This window comes from Heterobasidion irregulare (assembly GCF_000320585.1).
Source record: "Heterobasidion irregulare TC 32-1 unplaced genomic scaffold scaffold_02, whole genome shotgun sequence".
Classification (NCBI taxonomy): Eukaryota; Fungi; Basidiomycota; class Agaricomycetes; order Russulales; family Bondarzewiaceae; genus Heterobasidion; species Heterobasidion irregulare.
This window is the reverse complement of record NW_009258198.1, coordinates 1,494,706-1,504,732: the sequence shown is the minus strand read 5'-3', so window position 1 is coordinate 1,504,732 and position 10,027 is coordinate 1,494,706. Positions and strand designations below refer to the sequence as shown.

The following is a 10,027-nucleotide window of genomic DNA, read 5'->3' as shown; positions in this document are numbered from 1 at the left end:
GTGTTTGTAATTATTTCATATGAGAGAAAGTCATAAGTGGTAATCTTAGGCTGGAATACATACCCATAGATCAGGTGGCAGATATTTTGATAAAGGGCCTAGCTAGAGAGAAGCATAAGCTCTTTTCCAAGAGGATAGGATTATAGTATATCGGTTAAATAGGGGTATTGTAATGAGTCTTTTTTCCATAGCCCAGTAGCTAGAGGAAAACACTAAGTTTGAGCATCTTCTATATAACAAGGCAATAAACAATATGGATAGTGCTAAAAATTGTAATATTAATAGCAATAACAATTGTGTGCTGTATGAGACAGTATTAACCACTGCACTAATAAACAAGGTCTGCAAGGCTGTATATAGCACATCTCTAAGCCCAACCTACATATTGTGTCCTATATTGACTAGTAGCAGGCATCCACTGACAATGACAACCTCTATAATCTTGTGTGTAAGGCCAAGGTACTGAGGTCTTTATAGCCTCTTATGGCAGCTGCCAAGCTGTTAACAAAGTAGCTGGGGGTATCAATGCACATTTTTCTCTTTTTATATCCCTTATAAAGATAGCTGGAAAGTCGGCAAAAGAGCTACAAGATGATGGTATAAGCATACATAAAGGAGAGTAATGTACTGAAATAGCATAGAATATGCCATATTTTTACCTTCTCACCAATAGAGTAGTAGTACTTACTATTTCCTACTGCTAATTAAAGAGTTCTTGGTATGGAATTAGTACTAATATCATAAAATCAGAAACTATCTTTTTAGCCATAGAAAGAGATGGTTTCCAATTTTGAAATTCAATCCAATACTCATAATGTGTTGCTCCCAATTAGGAAATTAGACACTTTTAGATACTATGAACACTTTTAGATACTTTTAGACACTATTAGATATAATCCAGAGCTAATAAAAGGAAGCGGTTTCCCAGATGTTTGCATATTGCTTTTATACCTAGACTGCTTGTCCACCTCAAGCTCTACATACTGCCATTTCCTACTATATAAGCATGCTAGACTCTTACCAGTCCTTATATCTGTATGCTGTTCTATATGCATATGTGCAGCTTAATAGCCTTTTGTATGATAATGCACAGCTAATCTACCAAACCTTTTATAGATAGCAGATGTTCCTACTCTTATAGTTGTCTATTATATTCTTGCAAAGAATTAGATTATTGCTAATATCAATACAAGCATATTGCTACAGGCCTTTTTACAAAATATGACTTAGTTATCCTTGTCCTTGCTAATATTTATGTGCTTAGTAGACCTATAAGCAAATGAAATTTAAAACAAGATACATGTCCTCTACTTAATACAAGTCCACTAACTATTTTGTCATCTAAATAAAGAAGGGCATTGCTACACCACATGCTCTTTGCTAATAAGGAAATATTTGTGCAGGTAGTAGTGTAACCAAGAAAGGCACTGCTATGTCTTAGATATTAGGCCAAAGGCTTTTGTGCCAAGGATAGGAGTATAAAAGACAATATAATTAATAAGGCCCTACTAAGAGATATGGTCCATGCTTAATATAGCAAAACACATCTTATTTATGTGCCTTTAAAAGAAAATTATCAAGTTTAAGTGTATATATTTTCTTATAATGGAATTATGCTTGAAAAAGGCGAACTTTTTTTTATAGTGCAAGCCTTTATGATAGATGCTGGAGCTGGCATTGCAAGTGCTAGACAACCATATTTTGGATGCTAAAGCTAGCATCAGTATACATACACTCTATAATTGAGTTTGCAAAAGAAAAATATAGGCATGTTTAGCAATATATATAGCTGTAATTACATATATCAATGTTGGTAGATTATTTTTAACATTGCCAAAGACAGTCAAGAATATGAAATTATACAATACAACTATAATTATACTTAATTAGTACAAAAAAACATGGGCAAAAGTAATACAAAAATAGCCACAATTTTCAGGACTTATAGTTACAAGTTTCAAATTGATATTTTGTAAGTGCTACTTTGCTTGCTTAGGTAAGCTGTTGCATGACCGCAATATGTGTTGTAATACCTTCATTACACTGTAACTATTTCTATATTATCTTTTTTCTATTTTTACCAATATCTGTCTTAGCTGGTTCCCTATAGTTTTCTAGAGATCCTAGATAATGCCTAGAGAACTGTGATATAAATGTTTGTAAGCGGTCCTCTTGCTTGTCCTATGCAGAGTTTGGCATGACCATGATCTATATTGTACCACTATTGTGATTTGGCTGCTTTTATATCAATTTTATTTATTTCTTACCAATATTGTGGGTAAAAGAACATAAGGTCTGTCTTAAGTGATTTTCCTTAGGACTGTCACAAATAGCTATAAGTAATAAGAAATCCTAGGCCACAACAATAAAAGAAGATAAGGATATGTTGTGTAAGAAAAAAGTTGATTAGATTGATGAAATCAATGACTTAAATCAGAGAAGACTAGTAAGCAGCAGTTCCTAGATTGGACAAAGGTGGATAGCCTAAGGCTTCTTTACTATACACAAAGTGCCTAAATACATACAAGCAGATGCATAGACCAAGTGACTATAGAGTAAGAATATAGAGTATAGACTTGAGAAGGATCTAACATATCTCCATGCTAAAGGTAAGAAAGTACAGATATATAAGAAAACCTAAACAAGTTTATAATAGGGACCCATATACATGGATTTCTAGATAATGCTCAGAAGGCTATGATATATGACAAAGGTGTTATAATACAGATTATAGTTATACAAGAGCTAATCTAGGTAAGCAGGGTAGTGCTTACAAAATATCAATCTAAAATCTATAACCATAGGTCCCAAAAACAGATATAGTTTTTTTTCCCCAATAAGTACAATATTTTACAATATATATCAGTAATTATATTAGTTATTCGAACAATTCAATCTTGTCTTCTTCTAACTCTCCAGCCCTACTTATTTCTTCTTCTAAAACCGTTATTTTACTAATTTTGTCAATACTCAAAGATAAAGGAATTTCTTCTTTGTCTTGCACTAGTGTTGTAGGATTCTTGTAAAATATGAACTCTGAGAATACCTTATGATCTCTTAGGCACTTTACACCCTGAGCAAACAAGGAAGAAGGAATGATGTGTGGGATGTGAAGATTAGAGTCCAGTATCCTGAGTATACCACCCAATTCAAGAGCAGCAGACTTTCGAGACCATCCACAGACTGGACCTATGGTGCTATTCTGTGTGATTATTATTAAAATCCTCTTGAATCTGAAATTCTCACTTTGAAAGCAATAACGAACCTTGACCAGCCAGCCTGCAACTATATCAATGACACTAAGAGCTTTTGTCTCCTTCTTCAGACTGTCAAAGAACTCAGGCTTCCCGAATCTTTGTCCACTTCTTGGCACAGGGCTTGGAAGAGCATGAAGTGTCGAAAGTGTTTGCAGATGGAAAGTGTATGGATTTGTTTGGTGCCACTAGCAATATCCCAGAAACCAAATCCAACATAAGCAGAGTCAGTGATATGTAATGTCAAGCAACATTTGCATGACTAACGTACACTCTCACCCCCATTTGCATCAAGCCAGCTTAACCCATCCATAACTCCATCGCACTGGTCAATCTCTTCACAGAATTGAGTATAGTTTTGATGGATATACAATCCAAAGAGTGATGCATCAACCGACGTGTCCGCATACAGTGCCTGTCCATTGAAATAATCGAATGATGAACAAAGAGCTTGTCAAATAACGAAGAGCTTACATCGACGTCAACCCTACTTGTTCGCCTCTCTTCAAATTTGATCCATGATGGTAGTGGCTTCGGATTTTTGAGGGTCGTATCTAGTGCTTGTTCAGCTAATCTCTCTCTCTTCGTCGCAGAAGCGGGTGGGAGATCTCCTTTCCCTATATTGGCGTTGAAGTGATCAACCATCAAGCGCCGAACGAAGGATCCACACATACGTTTATTGTAGAGCACCTTGCCGACAAGATGAAAAAGCGCGAGCGCACTCTCACGCCTTGCTGCTACTACTAACGATCTATAGAGTAATGAGTCAGTGATAGAACTATAAGATAAAATATATTAACACACTTGTCTCTCTGCCCAGACTCGCCTGAACTAGTCTTAGCGCAAGCAAACTCCAGTCGCATGACCGCACTGCGTATATCCCCATTTGCTCCGTCAACAATTGCGGTCAGCATCGTTTGTGACACTGTCGCTCCCGCTTTGGCTAGAAGGGCCTTCAAGGCGGAGGTGAGAGTTGTTGGAGTGATCAGATTAAACCTGAACCCGCAAGGCAAGGGGCCAGCACCCAGACGTAAAAGTAGAAAGTAACGTTAAACCAGAATTGCCAAGAGAATCGATACGACGCACGCGATCTGGGTGACCCAAGCAGCACCCATCCCAGGTGGCATGACTGCTCGGAAATCTACGACATCGTCGCGGCCTCTTGCCCGCGCATTACTGCCTTCCGCCCATCTCTCCTCCCCACCTTCTCCTCTGATACCTGTATCGCTCAGCACAATCACGACGGGCGCGGCATCCTCCCGCATATTCTCAACGTGAGTGCGCAGCGCGTGATGAAATCGTTCCCGAACGGCTGGATGCAGTATGTTCGGGAGATCCTCGAGAAGAATAAGCTGTCGGGAGTTTGAGCCTGGCGTATTGCGGATAGTGGACCCGATTGGCTGCGAGCAAGCCGGGATTGAAGCTGGTGTAAATAATGAATGGTATGATCCCGCGCGCGTGAGGAATGATTCGAATTGATCAATCATGCTTTCATAGTCATAGTGTCCTGCGTGCTCTTCTGCCAGGTGACGATGATGCCATGTCGGTGGAAGAAAGCTATTGAATATGTGACAAAAGCTTACGACCGAATGATTCAGAGACCGGGAAAATGTTAAGAGAGCTCCTCCACTCGATGACCTCGATGTTTCGCTCGCGGGATAGAACCCGTATGGTCGTTGTCTTGGCCGAGCCAGCCGGGCCTGTTAGAACCAGTAGCCTCTGCAAGCAGTGTGATCAGCTGTCGAGACACCATAACTGTTCAAAAGACATACACGGAACTTCTTGAGCTTCCCGCCATCAAATGACTCAGTGAGCCATCTGCGCACGTCATCAACTTTGCGTTTGTGCACGGCAAGGTCCGCCTAGTTGATGCCACGACGATGGTAAGCTCAGAGAGCGCATGGCCATGGAGGAAAGAAGGAATTTGCCTCAGTTTGTGGTTCATATCTATCTACCCATAATCTATCATCGTCTGATATCCATTACTTGGGTGGTGTGCCGGGTGAGGGTTGTATGACACGCACTGTGTATCAACTCCTCTTCATCTGTCGCCTTTGTCTTTCCCTTCGTATCACATTGACCGGTTTTTGAGGGGGGATGGAGATGAACAGGAGATGACGATGAAGATGTTGCGTTCCGTCCAAGATCATAGGTCGGCGGGCTAGCCAGCTACCCGCATACCCTATGTCAATGAAAGATCACGGAGTGTAGGGATAAGGCATACCGTGCTAAGGGTCTTCAGTCTCTTCAAAGGTGGAGGATTGTCGAGTTTGAGGACGTTCACATGGGAGGCTTTGGTTTTACGAGTAACTCTTGGAGGCATCACGAAATCGACAGAGCAATGATGAACACGAAGTTGTATGGGCGAGTCTCAAAACCAGTCGTTATTTCTGGTCCCGTAGTAGGTCCCAGGAGGTCCCAGGTTTTCCTGGTCCCTTTTAGGGAGGAGCAGGTTTGATAGGTCATGCCGGGGTCCTGCTGAAACGAGTAGGGCTCAATACGTGCGCCTTCGTCAAAGGTCACTCCGTACACAGGCACATGAATATCATTGTCCGTGCTCCCTCTTCATGGCAGAAGCTATGATCACTGATCAGATTTTTCAAACAGGAAACACTTTTTGGGCGCACCGTCACCCCTGCTGAGCGGTTGCGGCAGCACCAGCGCGCCCTCGCGAAGGCTCAGCGCGAACTCGACCGCGAACGTACTAAGCTTGAGCAGAGTGAGAAGAAACTCATCATGGACATCAAGAAAAGCGCTAAGGCGGGCCAGATGGTGAGCTCACACTCGCTGGTGGCGCAGCCATCCATACTTGCGAACGCTAAATCTGACGCGATGCCCTCCACAGAATGCGTGTAAAATCATGGCGAAAGATCTTGTCCGGACGAGACGATATGTGCAGAAATTTTATCAGATGAGGACACAGCTCCAAGCTGTTGGATTGCGGATACAGACGCTTAGAAGTAACCAGCAGATGGCCGACGCGATGCGCGGTGCCACTCGTGTGCGTCCCCCCCCCCCCCCCCATCCTCTTCCCCGTGTGTATAGCTCACATTCTTCTTGCTTGATATTTGCCGGTCATACGCGCACAGGCGATGAAGGGCATGAACCGCGGGCTGAACCTGCCTGCGATCCAGCGCATCATGAACGAGTTCGAGCGCGAGAGTGCGACGATGGACATGAAGGACGAGATGATGAATGACGCTGTGGACGATGTCATGGATGATGACCTCGAAGACGAGGAAGAGGAGGGAGACAAGATCCTTAAAGAGGTCTTAGACGAGATCGGCGTTGGCCTCTCGCAGCAGGTGTGCATCTTTTCTTCTCGTTCCCCTTCATAAAATGCCACCGCGCTGCTATCCTAACGATTCTTTTTAGCTTACTGACGCGCCCACGGACATCGCTACCTCTGCGCCCCTCACGGAAAACCGTCAGGTTGTCGCGCTCGGGGACGGAGGCATCGCGGCTTCTGGCAGGCCCAAGTCAGGTAATGACTCTTCCGGGGGAAATAACGGTGCAGGCGGCTTATCGGATGAAGACTCATTGCAAGCTCGACTTGATGCTCTTCGCCGAGGATGAGAGGGAGGTTTAGATGTAAACCGATACCCACAACATCCTGCACTCACTTTCCTCGTTCCTATCCCGGGCTTTGTTAATTCTGAACATTTTACACTTGTAGTACTATAATTCTTCTGTCTCTGTTATCCTCTGTTTTGCTGTCTGCCTTACGATTTGTTGGATGTTCACAAGGTATATGAGAATATGGACGACATAGTAAATCACTCCACACACTCCTGGCCACATTTTCTGTACTGTCATACCCTCAGCCCCGCAATCGCCCGCGCCTCTTGCGAGCTCAACTTCCATTGTATCCCTGAGCTGCTGTAAAAATCGTCTACGTCTTCTTCCTACAATGTGCGTACATGAGTCCGTGGTACAGCGTTTGAGAAGACAGAAAGAAAAGGAGACAAAGAGAGATGGAACGGACCTGGTCGAGGTTGATCAAGGTAGAAATATGCTGTAGCCGCACAAATTTCTCGCGCACGTCGCCGAAAGCGGTCTGGGAGGACAGATGTGTAGTGATAGAGCGCAAGTCGTGGTCGAACCGGATCGCACCAAGCTAGGTCGCACATGCAGTTCAGTTTAGGATAAAAGATCTGCGTTTGCATCAAGGAAAGGAGGCGCACCTCACTGTATCGGAGTCCCATAACAATTTTCTCCCAGGGCCGGATCAGTACGTCAAGCGCGAGACCGAAAAAGAGGCGGTAGTTGCTCTCCGTAAATGTATCCTGCAGTCCGAGGTTATAAGCTGTGCAGCCAACACGCGAACTGAAGTCACGTCGAACACACTTTATATCCGTCTACAAGGCCCTCCCAAGCCTTGATAAATCGCTTGCGAATGACATCCTGATACTCGGCCGCAGCGTACGCATCCTCGTCAAGCACATACGAGGCATCTTTGTACACGTCTGCGAGGAGCATGCGCAGCTTCGGGCGCAGGAGCTGATTGAATAGCTGCTCAACGCCGGCCTACATTGGCAGATGCTATTCTGAGGAAAAAAAGTGACGAACGGAGGATGATGGGTAGACGTACCCGGAGGATTGATCGAAATTTGGGCACAAGCATTGTCAACGACGATATACTATTCGTCGCGAGATCAACCTCAGATGCCAGAAAATTCTGTGTGATGGTTGATGATGCAAGAAGGTCCCTCACAAGCCGCTCCATGTGTGAGGCAGATATGTCCAGATCATTCAACAGTGTCTAAATTTATAAAAGAACACCCACAATTAGCATATCTGTTTGTGGCCAGTGTATACATAGCAAAGAAACAAACACACGCACGATAAACGCAACACGACTCTCACGCTCAGCCTTTTCCCCGCGCACCGCGCCCGCCGAGCGGTACACCTCGTCCATCCTGTGCCGCAGCACGCCGGCATAGTCGCGTTCGATGACATCGCGCAGCGCCGCGGCCATGCGTTCCACAACAGGAGCTGCACCTGTCGAGAGGAGGCGCGCAAGGATGACCTTGATGATGTAGAATGCGTCGTCAGGCCTGGTGGTGGTTACGGGGCTGGAGAGTGCCTCCGAGGTCGAAAGATGGTGCGCCTATGGGTAGATAATCAGTATCTTCAGTTAGTTTGAAGGCGTAGGTAGGAGAAGTCGAGAAAGTAGGGATCACGGATGAAACTTCACCTTGTCAATGGCGCTACGGGCGTACCAAGTTTCAAGGGGGGTATAGTAGGTAGTCAGGAGGTCGCTGAAAAGCTTGTTGCAAGCACTCAAGTCTACAGCCATGAGATTCCAGGACGCAGGGGATGGCGGTCGCTCAGATAAGCCGGATACTTTTTCGATGTGAGTCAGATGTGATGCCCCCAAATTGGATGTCGACCCGTCTTCAGAACGCTCAGTCGTCTGTTAAATATAATCAAAATGCAGAAAATATATACATACAAAGATTCCCGAGAATACCTTCAAGCGGTCGTATAAGAATCGACGAAACAGGCTCCATCGGCTGGCCATTCCTGCTGCCTCCGTGATGACTTTGTCGATCTCGCGCGGATCAACCTCTTCGTCAATGCCTGAAAGTTGCGTGGGTGGTCTACGCATAGTAGGCGTAGATGTCGTTAGGGAAAAGAATGAGGTATTGGATGTATCCAAAAGCTACCATCACATTTTGATGTCAACAGGCATATACAAGGATATTTGGAGAGTGGATGAATGTAGATACCTTGCGTTTCATTGAGCGTTCTTCCTCCCAGCCTTCGATCAAAGATTTGGAAACGCGGTCACATTCTTGAAGCAGCCGCACGATCACACTCGCCATTCTACCCGGCCCATAATATTTTTCGACCACAGGCTGGTGCTGATCAACGATCATAGCGATGCTCTCAAAGAGAGCGGTGAGAGATGTGATGTAGAATAGCGGAGATGATGCTAGTGGCGATCCGACCCCGCATGGTGAATACGCAGATCCAAGAGGGGAAGGGCTGTGAGGACGAACTTTTAGCAGATGCGGGAGGGCGCACCTTCACAAGGTCGACAACAAACGAGGCATACGCCTCGAGGCCCTCTGCTTCCCAACCTATGGAAGGGAATAGCTTGAAGAACCGAGTCGTTGCAACAGCATCGCGGGACTTGGTTGCAGCATCAAATTGGCTGGTAAAGACATCTAGAAGGTGTTCTCGGGCGGCTTGCAAAGTCTGAGTAGGAGGAAGGTGACTCTCGGATGTTGGCTGGTCAGAATATTAAATTGAATGGTGCAGTAGAATGATAGAATACGATGAAGGGACTGACAACGGCAACCTCAGCGAAAGCGCCAGAGATAACCTCGTCGGGGAGCGCCATAGCACGCGCACAATATCGCGTGGCTGATTCCCAGTCTTGAGATTCTATAGAAGCCTGCATCGAGAGTAGTGACACCTTCAAGTCCATCACTTGCCCTACGCGCTCGCTCGCCTCGCGGACGCGATGCATCTCCTCATCGAGGGTGCGCACGCGCCCGCCAACGCGGGCGGCGGTGCGCGCAGTCACGGAGACCTTTTGGGAGAAGAGATGTGCTTCGGAGGAGAGCTCTTCGAGATGAGGAACGAGAGACTGCAGGCGGGCAAGCGATGCGAGGATGGGGTCTTGAGCAGCGAGCAGAGCAGAGTCCATGAGTAAAACCTTATGTAGCGGAGCCCCAGCTCCCCAGCTGCCTCAGATTCCTGGTTTACCTCTGGGTTCCAGGTTTGTCTCGCGAGTTTGGGCGGTGACCCCGACCCGTGTCGTA

General features: G+C 45.4%; 4 protein-coding genes across 4 annotated transcripts; 2 read left to right on the top strand and 2 right to left on the bottom strand.

Moving 5' to 3' along the window:
* Nucleotides 1–2,878: 2,878 nt before the first annotated feature.
* Nucleotides 2,879–5,116, bottom strand: HETIRDRAFT_308672 (uncharacterized protein; the record flags this gene model as incomplete). Its single annotated transcript, XM_009544151.1, is given in 9 exon segments — nucleotides 2,879–3,226; nucleotides 3,266–3,442; nucleotides 3,526–3,669; nucleotides 3,729–3,871; nucleotides 3,929–4,005; nucleotides 4,059–4,250; nucleotides 4,341–4,811; nucleotides 4,828–4,973; nucleotides 5,027–5,116. Coding segments are annotated over 9 exon segments (1,788 nt in total), but the record flags the coding sequence as incomplete, so codon positions are not given.
* Nucleotides 5,117–5,328: 212 nt separating this feature from the next.
* HETIRDRAFT_457410 (uncharacterized protein) lies at nucleotides 5,329–7,159 on the top strand. The gene is made up of 5 exons (XM_009544149.1): nucleotides 5,329–5,804; nucleotides 5,862–6,026; nucleotides 6,100–6,255; nucleotides 6,344–6,559; nucleotides 6,630–7,159. The coding sequence occupies exons 1-5, from the start codon at nucleotides 5,793–5,795 to the stop codon at nucleotides 6,828–6,830; spliced, it is 750 nt and encodes a 249-aa protein (XP_009542444.1). The 5' UTR covers nucleotides 5,329–5,792; the 3' UTR covers nucleotides 6,831–7,159.
* On the bottom strand, nucleotides 5,329–9,972 carry HETIRDRAFT_470679 (uncharacterized protein). The gene is made up of 16 exons (XM_009544148.1): nucleotides 9,553–9,972; nucleotides 9,260–9,491; nucleotides 8,987–9,192; nucleotides 8,710–8,919; nucleotides 8,452–8,583; nucleotides 8,098–8,364; nucleotides 7,846–8,016; nucleotides 7,602–7,781; nucleotides 7,439–7,540; nucleotides 7,240–7,371; nucleotides 6,630–7,159; nucleotides 6,536–6,559; nucleotides 6,344–6,442; nucleotides 6,100–6,255; nucleotides 5,862–6,026; nucleotides 5,329–5,804 (listed from the first exon to the last, which is right to left on the bottom strand). The coding sequence occupies exons 1-11, from the start codon at nucleotides 9,910–9,912 to the stop codon at nucleotides 7,067–7,069; spliced, it is 2,085 nt and encodes a 694-aa protein (XP_009542443.1). The 5' UTR covers nucleotides 9,913–9,972; the 3' UTR covers nucleotides 5,329–5,804; nucleotides 5,862–6,026; nucleotides 6,100–6,255; nucleotides 6,344–6,442; nucleotides 6,536–6,559; nucleotides 6,630–7,066.
* On the top strand, nucleotides 5,539–5,712 carry HETIRDRAFT_309304 (uncharacterized protein; the record flags this gene model as incomplete). Its single annotated transcript, XM_009544150.1, has 1 exon — nucleotides 5,539–5,712. The coding sequence occupies one exon, from the start codon at nucleotides 5,539–5,541 to the stop codon at nucleotides 5,710–5,712; it is 174 nt and encodes a 57-aa protein (XP_009542445.1).
* Nucleotides 9,973–10,027: the final 55 nt, after the last annotated feature.

Coding starts and splice junctions, on each gene's coding strand:
- HETIRDRAFT_470679 (XM_009544148.1), bottom strand. CDS start 9,912: ATGGACTCTGCTCTGCTCGCTGCTCAAGACCCCATCCTCGCATCGCTT. Junction 9,193..9,259: donor CCCTCCCGCATCTGCTAAAA/GTTCGTCCTCAC, acceptor GATCGCCACTAG/CATCATCTCCGCTATTCTAC. Junction 8,584..8,709: donor AGGTATTCTCGGGAATCTTT/GTATGTATATAT, acceptor GGCTTATCTGAG/CGACCGCCATCCCCTGCGTC.
- HETIRDRAFT_457410 (XM_009544149.1), top strand. Junction 6,027..6,099: donor GCGCTAAGGCGGGCCAGATG/GTGAGCTCACAC, acceptor TGCCCTCCACAG/AATGCGTGTAAAATCATGGC. Junction 6,560..6,629: donor GCGTTGGCCTCTCGCAGCAG/GTGTGCATCTTT, acceptor GATTCTTTTTAG/CTTACTGACGCGCCCACGGA.